The 22,259-nt window shown below is 40.1% G+C and overlaps 1 protein-coding gene across 5 annotated transcripts in view; it reads left to right on the top strand.

The window, feature by feature from the left end:
• Window positions 1-3,243: 3,243 nt before the first annotated feature.
• LOC149220598 (POLLEN-EXPRESSED TRANSCRIPTION FACTOR 2) overlaps window positions 3,244-22,259 on the top strand; it is a 305,610-nt gene continuing 286,594 nt past the window's right edge. For 3 of the 5 annotated variants that reach the window (XM_089384826.1, XM_089384825.1, XM_089384827.1), the window contains exon 1: window positions 3,248-3,758. In XM_089384826.1, coding sequence (XP_089240952.1) covers window positions 3,492-3,758 — 267 coding nt within the window. In that variant the 5' untranslated portion in view covers window positions 3,248-3,491. Of the gene's footprint in view, window positions 3,759-22,259 lie in introns of all 5 variants that reach the window. The other 2 variants (XM_089384829.1, XM_089384828.1) reach the window with 2 other exon arrangements.

Here is a 22,259-nt window from a genome sequence, read left to right as displayed (position 1 = left end):
ACGATGAGATATGGATGGTCTGTGAACCCACTTTAAAGTTCGTGGGTTTTGGAACCGTCGGGGGAGGAGGAATTGCTTTTCCATTAGAAGGTTCCGACGGAGGGTGGCACAAAAAAGATTGTAACTCTTTGTCGGCATTAAAATCAGATATAGACATAAAATCCGGTTTGGAGGATACCGGCTTGGAGCCAGTGCACAGAGAGCGGTCTTGTGAGTAAAACTAAGGAGATAGGTTGGAATCAAATTCCAGGTTCTTGTCCCGCGCAACCTCCAGATCAGTCGGGGTCCAGCTGGTAGAAGGAGATAGCTTCTCTTTTACAGAGGACAGAGGGGATGCCACCCTGGACTTATCACGAAAAACCCTTCTTCTGAAGGTCGGGCACCGAGGACAGTTCTTTATGAGATGTCCAGTCTTGTGGCAAGCGGAACACCTGAAGGGGATTCCCCAGAAATCAAGCCTTTGCTTTATTTTTAAATTCCTCCAGGCGATCTCTATATGATCAGGAAATCCGCCCCTATAGGCCTTTTCAATAAGAATCCATGCAATGCATTTGTCTTTTTCCCCCAGACACCATGGATCAACGTAAACAAATCTCCCAATAGAGTTACCTATCTCTGTTAAAGTCTCCCTAGACCAGAATTCCAGGGGCAGATTTGGGAGCTTGACCCAGATTAAATTGTTTGAGGGAGTATTTTTCAATGGGTTATATCCTAAATACCATCTGTGGAGTACAAGGAAACTTCTTCCATATACCCAAGGGAGATTCTGGATGACCTCAACATCGCCCGCCTTTAAGAAATGAAAGCATAACCATTCCTTCATGAGCTTTGATACAATGGGGAAATATCCAATCAACGGCTTCCACTGTGCCTCCAGCCATTTTCTCATCGTAGAATCGTCCATTTCTGTGAAATGCCATCTGCCCACCAAGGCAAGGTCCTGGAGACTATCTATCCGTTCGGAGAGGTGGACACTGTCCAATTTTAATGCCGCAGGCGGGGGGGTGGTTTTAACAGGGATCCGGGCATTGTTATATCTTTTCGCTTCTTCATGCAAGACTTTATGGGACCGGGCTCTGTCCTTGTCATCCACATGCCTTGTTGATTGTAAGACCACGTCATCCAGCGTGGATTTCCACCCTCCCTCAGAGTTGTCACCGCCCCATACCTTCTCAGCCTGAATGGTAGCACGTATCATGGCCTCCGTGGCCGATACGTCAGACCCTCCCTCCATGCGTTACCAGCTCACAACCCTGAACACTGACAGAGTATTTTGTCCAAAAAAGATTATCAAATCTGGACTTTTACCCCGGAAATAAATGAACATCAGTCCGGCCTCAAAGGGAGAAGCCCAGAAAAAGATGGCCAACTGGAGGGGATAAGACCCTTCTGTCAGAAGCTTGGCAAAAACGACGGTTCGGATGGGAATGTTTTAAAAGGCTCAGATATAGAGAAATCTCCTTTCCAAAGATAATAACTAGGATATGGATTGCCAAATCAGGTTAGTACCAAACAATAAATAATCATCTGGTATAGCCCTGAATATAACACCTGGATCGAATAAAACTGGAGAGATGATAGAGACACATCTGTCAGAGGACACACTGAACAAGGATTGGCTCGGAGGAAAAAAAGACAGTTGTCCAAAGGCATTAACTAAGAAAATACCTACATTAATTAGGCAAGGAGATTAGGCATAAACGGTCAAGGACCCATATCTAATAGCTTTTTGAAAATGAAACCGGAAATGGTAAAAAACCACAGTCCTGTAGAAACCGGTCCCCGTAAGTGGTTTTCGGAGCACTAGCAGTGGCGATGGATAGAGAACTGAAAACTACCCCAAGGCAAAGGCAACATGCAAACCCCTATCCAGCTATCACCCAAGGCAAAACTATGAAGACTTCTGATAAAAGGAAATTAACTAGAAGAGGAGTCTTGGCAGATTATACAACAACAGTAAATTTCGAATATGCACCACCAAGCTCCTATTTTAATTCGGAAATCTGAACAGGGTTTATAGAAAACTATAGACTGCTTTAATTTGTATAATAACCGAAACATTCTGATAACCCCAGACTTTTAAAACATGAGATGCTCCTATATTAAGATTCGCTCTTCGTCATATATCCTTCCCAGCATCCAGTTTATGGAGTAACATCAGAACTGTAAAAACTATTCTCACAATTCGACTAAGGGCGCTTAAAATTTTTCCAGACAATTGACAAAACCAGAGAACTTAAAAGAAACTGAAGAGAACTGAAGCAAAAAACGGAAAGCAGATACAGCTGTTATACTGACCTCTTACCGAGCGAATGCAGAGTGGAGAGCAACATAAACCTCCAGCAGAAACCAACCCAGAGCCCCCATACCGAAGAAGAAAGAGAAAAACAACTTTTTCAGGAGAAAACTGCGCATGAATGCTCCGAGGAAGAAAGAAAAAGCTGGCAAAAAATCATTTCTTACTGTGAAAAGGTTAGTTTTAGAAGCTGCCTATGGATGAGAAGAGGATGTGTGTCAAAACTGCATGGAGAGATGAGGTGGCTAGCAGGCGCGTATGAGACGTGCATGGGGAACTATAACAAGAAACCCAGAGAGAAAATGTGTCTAAAAGACCGGGTCTATCCACGCATAGACTCCCCGCCTACCCTCCTCGCACTGATTGGCTTTGAGATTGAGATGGCCATGGCGACAGCGACCTGGATGGTTGCTTTCAGCGGCAGCTCCACTCGGCATCGCCTCGGCTCCCTCAATTCTAGTGATGACTTTATCGTTGAAGGAAAAGAAAAAGATTATCAAAACTATTATAGTAAATTCACATTTTCTATCATTCAATATTATTACCTCTCATCATTCAAGTTATTAATAGTCATATAAACGCACATGACGTGCATGATGTAATGGTTGGGGCGAATGGCTTTCACATCGCCCAGCCAAGTTCGAATCCTGCGGAGGTTGTAGAATGAGAGGGTCCCACTGAAGCTTACAAAAAAAAAATAAAAATTAATAGTCATATAAACAAATTTAAAATTAAAATTATTAAATTAATTTTAAACATATTTAAAATAATCAAAATAATTACATATTCAACAAATTTTGTGTAACACACTATTTAAACCAACCTAATTCTATTTTAACCTCAAATCTATACCAAAACCACAATGATAAAAAAACACAAATTTTACTCAAATTTTAAACTCAAAAAATTATTTACAACCCCACGAATTTAAACTCAAAAAAATAGTCACCGTGGTAAATCGGACAAATTAAAACTCTGTTTCGTGCCGGCATTGACAAATTAAATTGCGAAAGTTTCTTTTCAGGGCGCCAATGTGGGAATAAAAACAGCCCTAGTTCTGTGCTTCTACTCAAGGAAGGAAGACGCAGTGTCTCTCTGCACGGGAATTTGAGCAAGACTCCGAGCGATTAATTTCTGCCGCTTAAACAACTATTTATCCTCTGAAATCCTCCGCGCAATCCTGTTTTGTTACAAGATGGAAGAGCCACAGTACTGTGATAAATGTGGAGAGTACAGAGTTATAATGGATGGCATAACAGCGATGATGGTATGTGATTCCTGCGGTTATGTTCAGGAATACTCGGATTTCAGGTCCCCCTGGGATTTCACAACGGGCGAAGGCGGAGGGAATTTTGTGTCGGCCAATGACACCGGCGCTCTTGCCGGTAGCCGCTTTTCAACTCTGGTTAACGGCCGCTGGGCTAACGTCAGGGGAGTCTACACTTATCATGAACGGAAGAAGGTATGCATGCTTTCTTCCTTTATTGGGTGGTAACTATTTCGACTCACAAGGACGGACTTTACAAGAATGAATGGATGCCTTCTTTTAACATGTCTACTGGATTATAAATTTCCAAGAAAGTTGGGGGACGGGGATGGGTTTTCCAGTTTAATAGCCCTGTGACTATATTTGAAATATATGGGAATTCCCCGGATAAGTGTAACGGTTTTTTAACAATGCAGCTTCTGGCTCTAACAGCTTATGCCTGGTGTCATGTCAAAAGATATAACAATTCATTATACAGAGCATTCAAAGACCTCAAGATACAGGCTAAAATGAGTCTATTGTTTAACTCACTAATGCAAAATATTAATTAAACATATATTGGATTTTGAGCTGGTGAAGCTCACGGCTCCAAACGTAACTTATTATTATTATGCCGTCTACTAATTTCTCAATCTTTATTGTTGAACGAGTAATTGAAAAAGTGTTTCTTAAATATTGTTTTTTGATGTCGAATCATTGAAGCTCATGCCTTCAGCTTAACTCATGCCTACTGATTTTGAATCATCACGATCTATTTATGTGTTTTTTCCATAGCAAGCCGGGCTGCCCAGGCGACTCTTTAAATTGCTCTCCTCAAAAAGATTCAATAGAATCCCTTGAAAGGAAAAGGAGAGAGGGGACTGAATGATGAGGGGGTTATCTGTTTCCTTAAAGTCACCCAAGATCTTTACCTGACCTCATCCTCCAATACTGCATTAGCATGGGGACCACTGTTAACAACACCACTCCATTAGCATGGAACTGATGTTTATTTCATGAACTCAACCACGCACCTGGAGAAGACTTGGCCAACTGCATTATCATGGAGAGTCTTACCTCCAAATTTGCACTTCAAAAGATAAGTCCAATATTCAAGTACAAACCCTAGGGGAACTCAAATTTGCACTTCAAAAGATAAGTCCAATATTCAAGTACAAACCCTAGGGGAACTTGAGGACATTACCCATTGTCATCTCGGTGATTGTTTTCTGCACTTTAGGTCAGCTCTTCTCTGGCACAGAGGGCAATCCCCAATAAGAATACAAAACCCTACCTCCCTTGCTTGCAAAATATATTGTATCTAACCTAAAAGGGGTTTTCCTCTTGAATTTCTACCTTTTTCAAATGACAGCTCTCTTCCTTTTATAGCTTCTCCTCTCAACAACTTTCCAATAGAATGTTTTATAAATATTATAGAGAATATTTTATAAAGTTATTAGATCCTCCGAGAAATAGTATAAATATCATGGAGAGTCTTACCTCCAAATTTGCACTTCAAAAGATAAGTCCAATATTCAAGTACAAACCCTAGGGGAACTCAAATTTGCACTTCAAAAGATAAGTCCAATATTCAAGTACAAACCCTAGGAGAACTTGAGGACATTACCCATTGTCATCTTGGTGATTGTTTTCTGCACTTTAGGTCAGCTCTTCTCTGGCACAGAGGGCAATCCCCAATAAGATTACAAAACCCTACCTCCCTTGCTTGCAAAATATATTGTATCTTACCTAAAAGGGGTTTTCCTCTTGAATTTCTACCTTTTTCAAATGACAGCTCTCTTCCTTTTATAGCTTCTCCTCTCAACAACTTTCCAATAGAATGTTTTATAAATATTATAGAGAATATTTTATAAAGTTATTAGATCCTCCGAGAAATAGTAATAAATATCATGGAGAGTCTTACCTCCAAATTTGCACTTCAAAAGATAAGTCCAATATTCAAGTACAAACCCTAGGGGAACTCAAATTTGCACTTCAAAAGATAAGTCCAATATTCAAGTACAAACCCCAGGGTAACTTGAGGACATTACCCATTGTCATCTTGGTGATTGTTTTTTGCACTTTAGGTCAGCTCTTCTCTGGCACAGAGGGCAATCCCCAATAAGATTACAAAACCCTACCTCCCTTGTTTGCAAAATATATTGTATCTAACCTAAAAGGGGTTTTCCTCTTGAATTTCTACCTTTTTCAAATGACAGCTCTCTTCCTTTTATAGCTTCTCCTCTCAACAATTTTCCAATAGAATGTTTTATAAATATTATAGAGAATATTTTATAAAGTTATTAGATCCTTCGAGAAATAGTAATAAATATCATGGAGAGTCTTACCTCCAAATTTGCACTTCAAAAGATAAGTCCAATATTCAAGTACAAACCCTAGGGGAACTCAAATTTGCACTTCAAAAGATAAGTCCAATATTCAAGTACAAACCCTAGGGGAACTTGAGGACATTACCCATTGTCATCTCGGTGATTGTTTTTTGCACTTTAGGTCAGCTCTTCTCTGGCACAGAGGGCAATCCCCAATAAGATTACAAAACCCTACCTCCCTTGCTTGCAAAATGTATTGCATCTAACCTAAAAGGGGTTTTCCTCTTGAATTTCTACCTTTTTCAAATGACAACTCTCTTCCCTTTATAGCTTCTCCTCTCAACAACTTTCCAATAGAATGTTTTATAAATATTATAGACAATATTTTATGAAGTTATTAGATCCTCCGAGAAATAGTAATAAATATCAATAAAAGTCTTGTAGTCTCCTTGAACTAGGTTGCTCTTCATTAGGGGTTAAAATATGCATAAAATAAGGTTTTGAATAGGGCTGCCACATGTCTCCTCTCTATAGAGGGTGCTCCTCAAGATACTCTTTTGTCATCTCATATCTATAAAGCATGCCACAACAAAATCTCTAACAAAAGACATCTCCCATAGATGATGGATCATGACTTGGTTTTCAATGTTCACATCAAATTGTACCACATGCCAAATGACAGCTCCCTATGTGGGCGTTCTCCAAGAAGGGATCAATAATTATTATCATAACCTCCTTTACGAAAGGGCGTTCCTCTAATGATGGGCATGTGACCTTGTAGAAGAGGCTTGGATGATGCATGTCATATCCACAAGCTAGGCATTCCTCTTCTCTTGGAATTTGTGCTTTGAATAGAGATGTGGAAGAGGTCTTTGGACCACCCTTCACCTTGAAATATGCCATACCATGCTCAAAGGTGGGGTGCTTCTCTATTCTTGTGCATTTGATCTTCAAGTATAACATAAAACTCCCCAATGCTCCATCATAAGGTGGGCGTTCCTGTAGATAGCTGCAATCATTCTTGTGAAGTGTGCCAAAAAAATCCATATTACCCTTCAAATATGTAGAAAAAATGCATTGGCTAATTTGAAATAACACCTCAAAGGAACATCAATGGTGAGAAATGACTTCAAAATATAAAGCTCATGTCTAGAGAAATGTGCATAAAAATTGTTGAGATTTTTGCCCCTTTATAGAGTTTTCAATGTCTAATGAAAAACAAAAATTTCACCTCTTTGACTAGTGGTTTGTTGGATCTTAACCTTGTGAATTTCAGCCTTAGGGATGTTATGAAATTGAGCATAAAACAACAGTGGAAATAGTACAATATTTCATTGTCTAAAAGCCCAATCTTCTAGGAAATCCAAGGAGAAAAGATACTTGACAACATGCATAACTTTTAGCCCTTTAGGACAACTTATTCGGCATAAACCAGATCTGAAAATTCACTTTTATAGTGGTTATTGTGAAAATTTTGAAACCCGGAATCCTATTGCAGTAACTGGAAATTATTCTCCTACTTGTTATTTTAAATTAACAATTTATTTACTGTTTCCTACAAAAAATACTGAATAACTCAAACTACAACCTACACAAATAAACACTGCGGAAGAATAAACGTTGGAAGAAATGCTAGCACACACACATCAAATAACACAGCTATTTTTGGACAATTGTCCCCTGAAAAACCCAACTTGGGAAAAGTGGTGCAACGGTGAGGGTTTTATTTATTATGCAACATTGAAATCTGAGTACATCTATGGAAGTCCAACTGGCAATCCAAACAACAAGAAAATCTGAGCAAAATATTGAAGGGAATTACCCTTCTCCCACAAGCAATCTTTGGCTCGACTTTCCCTATCAAAAACTCGGCCTTCTAGAGGATTGCGTCAGCCTCTGTGCTGCTCTGCGTAGCTGGCTGGACGACTTGCTTCGGATTGGGCTCAGATGAAGTCGTTCTGCCTCTAGATGTTGAGAAAATCGTCTCTTTGCCTCTTTGGGACTCTTTCCTAGCCTCTGGAATTGAGAACAATTTTTCTTCTCTCCAAATCGAATTGCCTGATTGAAGCAATTGGGCTGCCCCTCAACGCTGCCTCTTTGGGATAATTCAGCTTACTTGCTGTTGCCTCTCCGAATCTGGAAAATGTTTCCTTTGGATCACTGTCTTTGCCCTTCACTCTCTGCTATGATCTCACTGGCTCTCTCTTCGACAACGGACTACTGCTACTTAGGAAATCGATCTGCCCAGAAATCGAACTGCTCAAGTGTTTTCTTCGAGCCCCATTGGCTTCTTATAATCCTCTATTGAGACTTCAACGACCAAGATTAGATCTTAATCGATGGCTAGGATTAACTTGAAGTTGATCCGTGTTAGTTTCTAGAACATTCACACCTTAACTTAATTAATTCTGATTAATTAGTCATATTCTTTAAGTTTAGACTTAGGAAATATTTAAAAACTGACTAATAATCTAATTAAGTCATTTCTAGGCGGAATTTCTAGAACGATTTCTAGTTTTGGAGATCTCATGCATTCTAGCCTCTCCACAAAATTTCAAGGCTAGAACACATCCGATGCTACAAAAACGAACACTCTAGCGAGGAATGTGTTCTAGTGTTGTTGCCCCCTGTAGCAACATCCTGTCTCTGCATCATCTCCTGTCACGCTACTGATGTTTGTTGTTGCTGCTCACCAACTATTGCGCAACTCTGATATCTGTTGCATCTGTGCTGTTGTTGACCCCACTGAATTGCTGCCAACACTGCATCTGCACTGCAACTTCCTCTTCATCTGTTGCTGCTGCAACAACAACATCTGCAATTGAAAAACATTTAAACACTGAATCAACTGTGATCAGTGTAATGCATCTGTCATCCGAGTCTCTGATTGTTGCTAGTATTTGCACTATCGCTGAAGAATCTGCGCTACTATTGACTCTGCACTGTGTCAACTGCACTGCTGCCAACTCTGCACTACGCTACACAACATTTGACTGCTACTAGTTTGCAACTATCACAAAACCCCTAGGTCACAAAACCTTGATCTCAAACCTCCAGATCTCCAAGTTACTCGAAGATACTCCAAGAAACCCTAGTGTCTTCAAGAGAGAGAGAGACTAAGCACAAGTGAAGTGCAAGGGAGAGAAAGACCAAGTATAAGTGAAGAGCAAGAGAGAGAAGACTGATGCGCACTCCTCTCCAAGGTCATAGCTCAATGTAAGACTAAAATTGAATATGAGTACAAAGATATGAATGAGTATTCATCATCTCCTGCATCTTTTGGCTCACAAGAAAACCCTAGTCACAAGAGTCTTCAACAAAGGCATCATCCTCCCATGTATAACTTTTCCTAGCTACACATGTCATGGTCCAAGGTGATGTACATAATAAGGGCTCGAATACGATGCTACTATAGAATGCATATACACATCTCTCCATCACAAGCCTCCACAGATTCCATCATTCCTCTTAAGCAATGTATTCCATTGTGTTAGTTGCCCCTTGCAAGAACACTATTGTAGCTTAGGCGTCCTTGAGCTAGCTTCAAGCCTTCAAATAGGAATCCAAGCTATTTGGCACTAAGGCGTAATGACCTCCTCTAAGATGCATAATGCTCTGCCTTCTAAGGAGGGTGTTCCCCAAGCAAGTGAACTCTCCATGTGGCCATCATGATGGGCATCCACCCTACTGTGAAAAGAACTCTAATGCCCAAGGGAATAATAGCAAGCTAGTGTCCAACTGAGGTCAAACAATCATTAAGTAAGCTATCTCCATTGTGCAAATACATCATGGACCATCTTTGATGTGCCAATGTATCTTAGACCACCTAGGGACTAAACATACACCATGTACCCCAAATTTCATGAAACACCCCAAACATGGTGTAAACACTTATGGAGTAACCTAAGAAATTAACATTCCCTCCTTACAAGGAAAGTGTTTACATCAACACATGTTGACTCCCTTTGCAAGTCCACTAAACCTTCTACCTGCAAAATTGTACTAGTTGTGGTTCCAAACACAACCACTATTATATGTTAAGAATTTGTCACCCATACTATCACAATGTCTTGATCCAAAGAATGATGACCACTTGTGAATATGAAGAAATATAACATTGGAACAAACTTAATGTGTTTAACTCCATCATCCTCCAAGTCAACATCATGGGTCAAAATCAACATACACCACATCATGAATTGTACAAGACATCCTACACCCATACTATCACAATGTCTTGATCCAAAGAATGATGGCCACTTGTGAATATGAAGAAATATAACCTTGGAACAAACTTAATGTTTTTAACTCCATCATCCTCCAAGTCAACATCATGGGTCAAAATCAACATACACCACATCATGAATTGTACAAGACATTCTACAAAGATAATCATATCTCCATACATGATCACACAAGATCAAGACAAATGGATTGCATCTATCAAAGTCACAAGGATAGAAATTTGCACAAGTCAACTCCTCAACTTGGAATGCTAAGCTCACGATATGGGTAACAATCCATGCAAGGTTATTATCAATCTATCATTATGAGAATCCCTCTCATGCACCTCAAATCCTCTAGCAAAAGAAACAACCTGAACTAGGTAAATTCCCTCATCACAAGAGAATTTTGGAGCAAGAGTTACATCATGGGCAACTCTCTCTACCTAAGATTATCCACCAACCATGTCCTTGTACTTTACAAGGCTCCCATTAGTTTCAATTTGGAATCACTCTAAGCATCACCCCCCATCAAGGTATCACACCTTTGCTCTAGTAAATCAATTGGAAGACTCATGGATGGAAGAAACCAATGCAACATGGCTAGCATATCTCTTAGGAGGTATACTTGGCCTCATTAAAGATTTGGGCACTCCTATATGCTTTTGAGCCTCCTTAATGTTAGAAGACTCATCCAACCTGTCATTGGAATGTACATGTGCTGCTAGATTAGCAAGTAACCTATAAAGGCCACCTTTTCTTATCCCTCTAGCCAAGGTTTTCGAACTAGCTAGACTAGAATCACTAATGGTGCACTGTTGTTCCCTAAAAGCAACTCTCCACTATATCTCTGTCACACAAGAAATTGAAAGGAGATTCTTCCTCAAATCAAGAACGAACGAATTCAATATCACTTAGCTCAAGAACATCACCTTAAGGCATCTGAAAAGAAATGGAGCTAGCTCCTCTCGTGAGGTAAGTGGCCTCATCACTAGGCTCCATAGCGATCCCTCCCTCCAGTTTTTGAGTTCTACTAAACAAAGACTTGTAATATGTCATGTGTTTTGAAGCTTCACTTTCCACATACTATCCAACATTAGACACAATTTTTAGAAGATAAACAAGAAGTCATGGAAAAGGCATTCTCAAACTGAGAGTTAATCTCCCTTGCACTTGCCATAGTCCTAGCTGCAAGTTGTTTCACACCCTTTCTCTTCTTCTTCAATAGAGATTGCCTAACATAATATTCCATCTTATGACATTGAAATCACATCACCTTACTAGAGACCTTTCGTGTATTGTTCCATCTTCTTGAATCGTTTCTTGCTAGCCTTCTTTGTCTTCCTGATAGGGCCAATAGCATCCATTTCCCCTTGTTGTTATGAAGAAGATCGTAATTTGGTTTCTTTTTGCACAAGATCAACCCAAAGCTTTGGAAACTTTGGTATATTCTCTTGAGCACCAACACCTTGAACAAACAACATCCAGGAAGGAGAAAGCCCCCTTAGGGCAATGGACACCAACTCCTAATCCTCCACTGTTGTTCTAGTGGGGCCAATTGGTCTTTTAGTTCCTTGATCTTGGTGAAATAGCTCATCATAGTATTTCTCTTGCTCACGTGAATGACTGAAAGTGGGTTTCACAATAGCAATTGTTGAGAATGGCAAGAGTTTTGAAACAACTTAACCAAAGTCTTAAACATGTTCTTATTTGTTGTCTTCTTTAAAATGCGTGAGATCAAATGATCTTTTATAGAATCGAGAATGATTCTCTTCACTTTGGCTTTTCTCTTATGATGAGCAGCCAATTGTGCTGGATCAATAGGCTTTGAAATTTCCTTCCCAACATGCTCACAAATATTGGCCTTCTCCATAAGAATGTAAAGCTTGAGCTTTCATGGAACAAAATTGGAAGCTCTATTCAAACTGTCGTAGTCTTAGGATTGAGTCGCCTTATACATCTTGGAAAAGTTAAAGTGCACAAAAAAAATCAGTAGTATATGAAGTAGAACCAACCCTTCCAAGGGTCAAGATGCCTCTCTCAAGCAACCTAGGGTTTGAAATCCAACAACCTCGACAAGGTCATTCACCTCTCCTAGGTAATCTCTAGTTGAAATACGAGCTGCCTCTTACCTTAAGAGTGATCTCAGCCACAATAAGCTCTGATGCCATGTTGAAATTATTGCCCTTTTTAGATTTTTCAAAGTTTAATGCAAAACAAAATATAATCTCTTTTCTTGAGGCAACAATTATATATTAAATATATATTTTATTATTATTCCAAGTCAATCTTTACATAATGCCATAATCATTATTTATACAATCAAAATAGTACGTCATGACTCTTCCAGAATAGAGCCAACTATTCAAAAAATAATTTATTAATCACTAGCCTAATATAATCTGTGCAAGTATATTATAGTTTCCTAGATCTTAACCCTGTGAATTTCAGCTCTAGGGTTATTATGAGATAGAGTATGTGTTAAAATTGGCAACTAGGGCCAAACTCCATGTGGGTCATCTTATTAATGGACGCTGATATTTTTCTTGGATCCCTCTGATTGAGAGGTGTAGGATTGATCTAAAAATCATCTGATTCCAATAAGTATTCATGGAGATATGAATTTATTTGTGTTATGTGACAATTCGTAAAGGTTGGCCAGCAACCAAATAAACCCCACTTGTGCTCAACGTTTTAGTATAAATAGAGGTGGCCTTCAAGTCATTTCAACACACTTGGGATCTCTTCCTCTCTACTTGTCTTTGGGTTTTAGTAGGAGGAGAGATCCTAAGCGATAACGCTGCCCTAATCCAGAGGGCAGAAGCCGGAACTGCTAGAACTGCCAGGAATAGCCGGAATTGCCGGAACTGCTAGAACTGTTGGGAAAAGCTGGAATTGCCGGAACTGTCGGGAATTGCCGGAATTGCTGGAACTGCCGGGAAAAGCTGGAACTGCCAGGAATTGTCGGAATTGTTGGAACTGCCGGGAAATGCGGGAACTGCTGGGAAAAGCTAGAACTGTCGGGAAAAGCTGGAATTGTCGGAACTGTCGGGACTGCTGGGAATAGCTGGCACTGTTGGAACTGTCGGGAATTGCCGGGAAAAGTTGGAATTGTCGAGAATTGTCGGAACAGCTGGGAACTGCTGGGAACTGTTGGAGCATCTGTCTCCGAAGGAGAGCAACATGCAAGGGACAACTAACTAACATTGCGACAGTTGTATGGTACTTAGCAGCATATACACCAAGCATGCAATGTCACATTTAGCATGCAAGGGACAACTAGCATGCAACAACAAGCATGCTAAGGACAACAAGCATGCTAGGGACAACAAGCAAGCAAGGGACAACAAGCATGCTAGGGACAACAAGCAAGCAAGGTGCAGCCAGAGCATAGGTCAGTACGGCAACATGGTGTAGCAATGGCACATAATGTAGTACTGTGATGGGTACAGTCATGATTAATGAAGCGTGATGAGATGCAACATAGTGATGATGGGTGCAGCATGGTGCAACGCAGTGAGGTGCAACATGATGATGAAATGCAACACAACGATAGGTGAAGGAGTCACCTTGGAGAATCAGTTGAAGCAGCATGTCTTCAACTGATCTCATGTATCATCTTCTTAGAGATGATCTATGTTCTTATCTAGATAAGTCAAAGTGTTGACTTCTGTTGTAAACGTACTCTCTCTCTCTCTGCTGAACTATTGAAGAACATATAAGAAGAATTGATCAAGGGTTTCCCCACATTGGGGTTTGTCCCTGGCTAGCGCCACATCTTGTGTCCTCTTGTCTTGGCTTGTCTTTTGCGATTTATGTTTATGTTCTATTTGTAGTTTACTTTAATGATGATGTGATTGCTGATTTGGAAAAGATATTGAGCTAACTATGAAAATTGAAATAAATTGCTCTAAGCATAGAACATACCTAAAATTAATAGTATGAAATAGCAGTGGAAAGAGTACAAAATATATCACTTTTTAACAGCCCAGTCTTTTGGGCAATCCAAAGAGAAAAAGATACCAAACAATTTGCCCAATTTTCAGCTTTGTAGGGCAACATATCCCACATAAACCAGATTCAAAAATTCACTTTTACAATATTAAAACAGCAGGTATAGCAACAGCAAAACAATCCTTAGATTCTTCAATGATGATGTCAAATCACTCAACAAATTGTTCTTCTACTTGTGTCAAATCAACAAGTTGTATAGAGTCGTAAAGAACAACACATGAAGACCATTTATGGTCAAAAATCAAATCTAGAAATTGCACAAGTTTTTGATAGCTGAAAACTTCATTAATATGCTCAAGATGAAGTATAAGTACATACCATAGTCTACAACATGCAATAATCACTCTAACAAGTCCTCCAATGCCAGATGTCCTCTTCTCTACCAAAGATACCCAAGAGTTTTATTGCAAAATCCTAATCTCCAACTTCCAAGGGATAACTCTAACCTTGGACCTTTAGGATGCTCCAAGATACTTCATGAAGACCCTAGCAACTCCAAGAGAGAGAGATCGGGTACAAATGAAGACCAAGAGAGGGACAAAGAAGACTAGTGCACACTCATCTCCATGATTACTTCTCAACACAATAGTGAACATGATGATGAGTACATACATATGAATGAGTGATCATCATCTTTAATGTCTTCTTAATTCACAAGAGCAAACCCTAGTGACAACAACAATCTTCAAGAGAGATGTCCTCCTCCCATGTGTAACTTCTCTTAGGGTTTCTCCATGAACCTTAGCAAATCACTCCAAGCAGACAAGTGGAAAGAGAAGAATATAATGCTAATGATAATTAAAGTGCTGATTTTTCTAGGGCACAAGCTAGAACAATTTTCTTTAGCATGATAACTACTTCTAATGATTTAATTTGCACATAACATCCATTCAATATCATTAAGCAACTATATGGAAGAAAATATCAACCAATAAATATCAAAGAGCAGTAGAAAATAACCATGAGACAATGAGACAAGAGACACAAAAATTAGGCTTGAGGCTAGGGAAAAACCCAGAAGGGGAAAACCTAGAAAAGTTTTTCCTTATGAGAGAGAGAGTGAAATTCATCATTACAACAAAAACAACCATATCAAGATAATAGCCAAACCAGTAACCAAGAACAAGATCAAATGCCAAGCCAAGTGCCAAGCCCTCCTTCAGATTTCAGCCTCCTCCTTTTGCTCCCAACTTCGTTGGATCATATATAACAAAGACATAATCGATGTGCCAAATGTGGAGGAGAGGTCTCCTTTATATAGACTTTGAAGGGGGGTTGAATGGGTGCCTCTTGGGGGCCCAACTGACCTAAAGTAATAGGAGGTCAACTTGAATTATTTGGAGGCAAAAATTTAAATTCAAAATTTACATTTTTCCACATGATAAAATTATCGACCATGGCTACCATATTTCCAACAGAAAGGACTCTCTCCTTACTCTATATATGTGAGAGGTAAAGGAGGCCAACAATGCATTATGGGTCCAATCCCGTAGAAGAAACCTAGAGTGAGCACTTATAGGCCAACATAAGTGAAGCGCTCCACTACAAAGTACATATGTCATGCTCCAAGTTGATGTTGTACATAACAAGGGCCCCAAGATGATGTAACTACATAAAGCATGTGCACATCTCTCCATCACACAAGCTTCAATTGAACTCCATTGATCCTCCTAAGTAATGTGCTCAACTGGGTTAGTGGCCCCCTACAAGAACACAATCATAACCTAGGGGTCCTCAAGCCAACTTGAAGCCCCTAAACAAGAATTTGAGTTGTCCCATGCTATCTAGGGTTTGATGCCCTCCTCCAGGATGCACGATGCTCCTCCTCCCAAGAAGGGCATTCTCCAAGCAAGTGAACTCTCCATGTGGCCATCATTGAGGGCATTCACCGAAATATCAAAAAGAACTTCAATGCCTAAGGGAAGAATTCCAAGCCAACCATGAGGTCAATTTTGCTAAGTTACCAAATCCGATATTGGGGGGTCCAGGATTCGCTTATCTGTGAATTGGATCCGGATTTTAATATGCCTTGATTTGTCTGGGAAACGATGATGTGGTGGATCTTTATTTGCTGGAAATGGATCCCATATTGAGGAAACATATCCTATTAATTATAATTAACAATGGTATGTTCTATGCTTAAGAGCAATTTACTTCAACTTTTCTTATTAGCCCAATATCAATTTCCAGATTAGCAATCACATTAACATGATAGTAAATGCAGATAGAACATAAATAAAAAGTAGAAGACAAGCCAAGACAAGAGGACACAATATTTGGCAGATGTCAGGGAAAAACCCCAATGTGGGGAAACCCTTTAATCAAGTCTTCTTATTATTCTTCAAAAGTTCAGCAGAGAGAGAGAGAGTACAAAATATGAAATTCACTTGCCCAAATATAGTCAAATCTGTCCAGTCAAACTGCAGTCAACCGGATGCCCTAACCAGAATTTCAACGCTGGTAAAATCAACAGAATTATGCCTCCAAATCAGCTCGGTCAAACCTAATCAATTTGGCCTCCAAAGATAGTCCAAATCAGCGCAAAACAGTGCTGAAGAAATCGGTAAAACTTGGTCAATGCTCAGTCAAACTTGCGGTCAAACTTGCTGCGCTCAATGCTAGTCAAATAGCACAAAAAATCTCGGTTTCTGTGCCAAAGAATGTGGCCTACCCAAACAAAGATATTCCCACAAAAATTGCAATCAAACAAGGTTAAATGTTGCTTGGTCAACGTTGGTCAAACTTGCTGCAACTTGGTCAATGCGGAAATCAAAAAACCCTAGTCAAACTTTCGCATGTGTGGAGGGGAAGAAGGCTGCCCTGCAATTCATACGACCCAATCAGATGCAGGGAGAGAGAGATACGTGTGAGATGATTAATGTCCAAATGAGGTAGATGCTCCTTCTATTTATACACAACGTTGAGGGTGAAGAGACGTGACTCTTGGGCTTCTGAGCCTACATTAGATTGCTGGCCGACCTTGACAATTTGTCCATAGAAGAAATAAATTCATAATTCCATTTATACTTGTCAAAATGAGATGATCTTTAGATCAATCCTACACCTCTCAGAAAGAGGAATCCGACAAAAATATCATCTCCATCATATGAGCTGTCCAAGGTGGAGTTTGGCCCTAGTTGCCAAATTTAACACTCTGTCTCAACTTGGGAGAACTCCACCTGCCAAACCATCTGACAATCTGTACCATCCTTGTCATCTCTGCTCTACTTTGCTGAATTATGAAGAAATAATGAAGTAGAAATGATCGAGAGTGTATCATACCACTTTCCACTGACCTGAAGTCAGTCTCCATTGATCCCAGATCAATATCAAATATCTTAGCATAGGGAGTATGGTAGTACACAATGTGTCCATCGGTGGTACTATGGTCCCTATCCTCATTTCCCTACTCATTGGCTAGATGAGAGGTACTTAGCATGAGTCTCAAACTGCATGGGTAGGATGTATCGACAGCAGAAGGTGAACCACTCATCCTGCTCATATGCCATAGGAGAAGGTGAACCACTCATCCTATGCATATATCAACCATCATGGGGTGTCACAGGGGAAGGTGAACTACTCACCCTGTATACAACGCACCACTAGGGGAAGGTGAACCACTCACCCTATGGTTGCTCATCGCTCCAAGAAGTATCCCAAGCCCCCCAGAGCTCCCAGAGCTCAATATCCAACTCAAACGGGACCCTCATAAGAGGGTCTCTCCACGACTCCAAGTCGTTCACGGAAGGTTAAGAATTTGACCTTCCCCAAGGGCTTCGTAAGAATATTTGCGACCTGATCATCAATCCTAATCTGATGGAGCCTTATTGCTCCGCGTTGTACCATATCCCAGATAAAGTGGTACATGATATCAATATGCTTGAAGCGGTCATGAAACACAGGATTCTCAAAAAGACGAATCCCACTTTGGTTGTTGCAGAAGATCATGGTGGTATCCATCGCATGTCCAAACAACTCACTAAAGAGCTTCCTCAACCAAACAACTTCACAGGAGGCCATACTAGCAGCAATATATTTGGCCTCGACGGTGTTCAAAGCAACCGATTTCGCTTTCTACTCATCCAGGATATCGAAGCAGAACCTAGTGAGAAGCAACATCCCGATGTGCTCTTACGATCCACCACACTGCCAGGCCAGTTAGCATTAGAATAACCATGGAGCTTCACATTCTCGATAGTGTATCTCAATCCATAGGTGATTGTGCCCCGAAGATATCTCAAGAGATTCTTGGCAACAATCCAATGTATGTGATGAGGCTCGACCATAAATTGACTCAATGTATTTACTGCAAAGCATGTGTCCGGACGAGAGTTCACCAAGAACATCAGGGCCCCCACAAGTTGACGATACTTCGAAGGATTTCCCAAATCGGGCCCAACAGTACTTCCGCATAACTTCTTGAAGTTAGGTTCCATCGGAGTAGTCACGGGCTTGCAATCCACCATCCCAAATCTTTCAAGTAGCTTCACAATGTATTTTCCTTGGGAAAGGAAAATCTCACCTGGATTTTGCCAGATCTCCAAGCTTAGGAAGTAGTGCATCAATCCTAGGTCCTTTGTCTCGAATTCGGAAGCCAACTCCCTCTTGCATTGATGAATGAGAGGGTCTGCACCTGTCTGAAAGAGATTGTCCACATAAAGTACCAAGATGAGAGGTCTATCATTCTCAAATTTAAGTAAAGGTTCAGATCAATTTCACTTCTTGTGAATCGCAGCTTCATCAGATAGCTACCGATGCTCTCATACCAAGCTCAGGGAGCTTGCTTCAACCCATATAGGGCTTTCTTCAATTTGCATACATGTGTCTTACGATCTTGAACTTTGAATCCCTCGGCTTGTTCTACATAGACTTCCTCCTTAATTGAACCATGCAAGAAGGCGATTTTGACATCCATTTGGTGTAGGTTCCATCTTTGCGAGGCAACAAGGGCTATAATCGAACAGATGGTGGTATATCGGGAAACTGGTACAAATATCTCATCATAGTCCTCACCATCCTTTTGAGAGAAGCCTCGAGCAACAAACCTGGCCTTGAACTTTTCAACACTTCCATCAACTCCATGCTTGATCTTGTAGAGCCATTTCGAGGTAACAATGGATTTGTCCTTGGGTCTAGGTACTACATCCCAGACATCATTCTTCAAAATCAACTCATACTCTTCGTTCATAGCATCCTTCCAAACTTGGTGCTTCATAGCTTCTTCGAATTTGCAAGGCTCAGATTGAACAATGGTGCTCATGGCAACTAAGTACCCTTAGTACCTATTCGGCTTCTTACTTTCACGAAAAGTTCCTCTTGGAGCAATATGATTCTCAGAATCTTCAAGAGTTTCCCTAAGCCATGAGGGTTTCCTTTTTGAGGAGGAGGGCTCATGAGGAGGTGGATCGATGGGATCCATTGGTCCCTCAACATTGGGCATTAGCTCATCCTGTGGTTCTCCTTGCTTTCCTGTATCCACTTCTTTGTCATTCCTTGGAATAAGAAGGTTACTAATCTTCCCAAGGGCAAAATCTTCATCGAAGGTGACATCATGATTTATCTCCACTTCTCTTTGACTAGGCACATAGATTCTATATGCGTTAGAAGTTTCACTATATCCCATAAATGTTCCTTTCTTCCCAAATGCATACAATTTGCTTCTCTTTTCTTTCGACACATGAAAATACATAGGGCTACCAAAAATTCTAAAGTGAAAAACATCAAGTTTCTTACCGATGAAAACTTCTTCCGGAGTTTTGGAGTCCAAGGTTTGATGATGGCATTTATTTTGAACATACACGACAGCGTTGGCAGCTTTCGCCCATAAGAACTTCGGAAGACCTTGATCATGAAGCATAGCACAGGTGGCTTCTATAATAGAACGATTCTTCCTTTCAGTAACACCATTTTGCTTAGGAGTACATGCGACAATAGTCTCCCTCTTAATGCCAGCTTCTCTACAATAGTCATTAAACTCATTTGATTCATATTCAGTTCCATTATCAGTCCTCAATATTTTGATCTTCTTCCCTATTTGATTTTTGACCAAGGCTTTGAAAGAACGAAACCATGTGAACGCTTTGTCCTTCTTCCTCAAGAAATAAATCCAAGTTTTGCGAGAGAAGTCACCCACAAAGATAGCATAATATAGATATCCTCCCAAAGATGTCACGGGCAACATACCAGATAGATTAGAATGAACCAATTGAAAAATGTCAGTAATCTTGTTATCACTTGAGGGGAATGGTACCCTTGTGTGTTTTCCTTTGGCACATCCTTGACAAACACCTTCATGTTCTACTTTAAATTGGGGCATACCTGTCACCATCTTCCTCACATTGGGTAGACCTCTAAGGTCAATGAGAGTGAGCTCCTTATCAACAATAACTTCTCCAATTGAAAGAAGATCATTTTTGATCTCGGTGATCCTCATGAAGTAGGATTGGATATCTTCACCTCTTCCCTTTTTTATGCCCTTCAATTTGATTTTGAAAAAGAGGATTTGGTTTGCATTGCCAACTTTGAACATGCCAACCAACTTGTCATACATCTCCTTAGATGTGTTCAAATTAGAGATGTATGCAACCAAATGCTTATCAACAGAATCCTTGATGATCTTCTTAGCTTTGACTTCACCTTTCTTGTACTGTCATAGCAGCAACCGGTGCATTTAAAGGAGGTTCAGTAATATTTCCCTGCACATAGTCCATAACATCCCGCTCTTCCAAAGTCAAATCTAGAGACATCTTCCATGCATGATAATCAGACTGATCATTGAGCTTGTCATCAGGTTTGAAGTAAGATGCGAAAGCCATTGAATCTTGTCCTTGTCCAACAAATCTCAATGATTGCTCTTCTTAGTGATTGCTCTTTTTACTCTTGCTTGGGCTTTGTCTTCACCTCAGCTCTGATTCCATGTTAATTTTAAATAACAATGGTATGTTATATGCTTAAGAACAATTTACTGCAATTTTTCTTATTAGCCCAATATCAATTTCCATATTAGCAATCACATTAACATGATAGTCAATGCAGATAGAACATAAATAAAAAGTAGAAGACAAGCCAAGACAAGAGGACACAATATTTGGCGGATGCCATGGAAAATCCCTAATGTGGGAAAACCCTTTGATCAAGTCTTCTTATTATTCTTCAAAAGTTCAGCACAGAGAGAGAGAGTACAATATACAAAACTCGCTCAAATACAATGAAATTTTAGTCAACAGGATGCCCTAACCAAAAAGTCAACGTTGGTCAAATCAACAAAATTATTCCTCCAAATCAGCGCGGTACCTAGTCAATTCGGCCTCCAAAGACAATCCAAATTAGCCTAAAATAGTCTTGAAGAAATCGGTCAAACTTGGTCAACGCTTAGTCAAACCTGTGGTCAAACTTGTTGCGCTCAATGCTGGTCAAACAACAAATAAATTCTCGGTTTCTGTGTCAAAAAATGTGGTTTGCCCAAATAGAGATATTCCCACAAAAATCGCAGTCAAACAAGGTCAAATGCTGCCCGATCAACACTAGGCAAACCTGTTGCAACTTGGTCAATGCAGAAATTAGAGATCCCTAGTCAAATTTTTGCACGTGTGGAGGAGAAGAAGGCTGCCCTGCAATTCGTACGACCCAATCATATGAGGAGAGAGAGAGATATGTGTGAGATGATTAATGTCCAAATGAGGTAGATGCTCCTTCTACTTATGCGCAACGTTGAGGGTGAAGAGACATGGCTGTTGGACTTCTGAGTCTACATTAGATTGCTGGTCGACCTTGACGATTTGTCCATAGAAGAAATAAATTCATAATTCTAGTTATACTTGTCAAAATGAGATGATCTTTAGATCAATCCTACACCTCTCGGAAAGAGGAATCCAACAAAAATATCATCTCCATCATATGAGTTGTCCAAGGTGGATTTTGGCCCTAGTTTCCAAATTTAACAGATCCGATGTTGAAATACGACCCTGCCACAAAGTTCAATTTAATTACTATGTGATTTTTAGTTTTAGGTTTCTTTGTGGTTAATTCGATAAAAGTGGTCCTTGTTTGTATTATTCCATGAGTTTGTCGGCTACACCCTGCTCAATTTCAGACAACAACAACGCAATAGACAAGGATTCCCTGGTACGCAAGAGCAACATGACTCCACT

The sequence above is a fragment of the Pinus tabuliformis genome, chromosome Q, assembly GCF_031772625.1.
Source record: "Pinus tabuliformis cultivar Carrire ecotype Pingquan chromosome Q, CPIR1, whole genome shotgun sequence".
Lineage (NCBI taxonomy): Eukaryota > Viridiplantae > Streptophyta > Pinopsida > Pinales > Pinaceae > Pinus > Pinus tabuliformis.
Note: the sequence above shows the minus strand (reverse complement) of the source record. Positions and strands in the feature narration are given on the sequence as shown.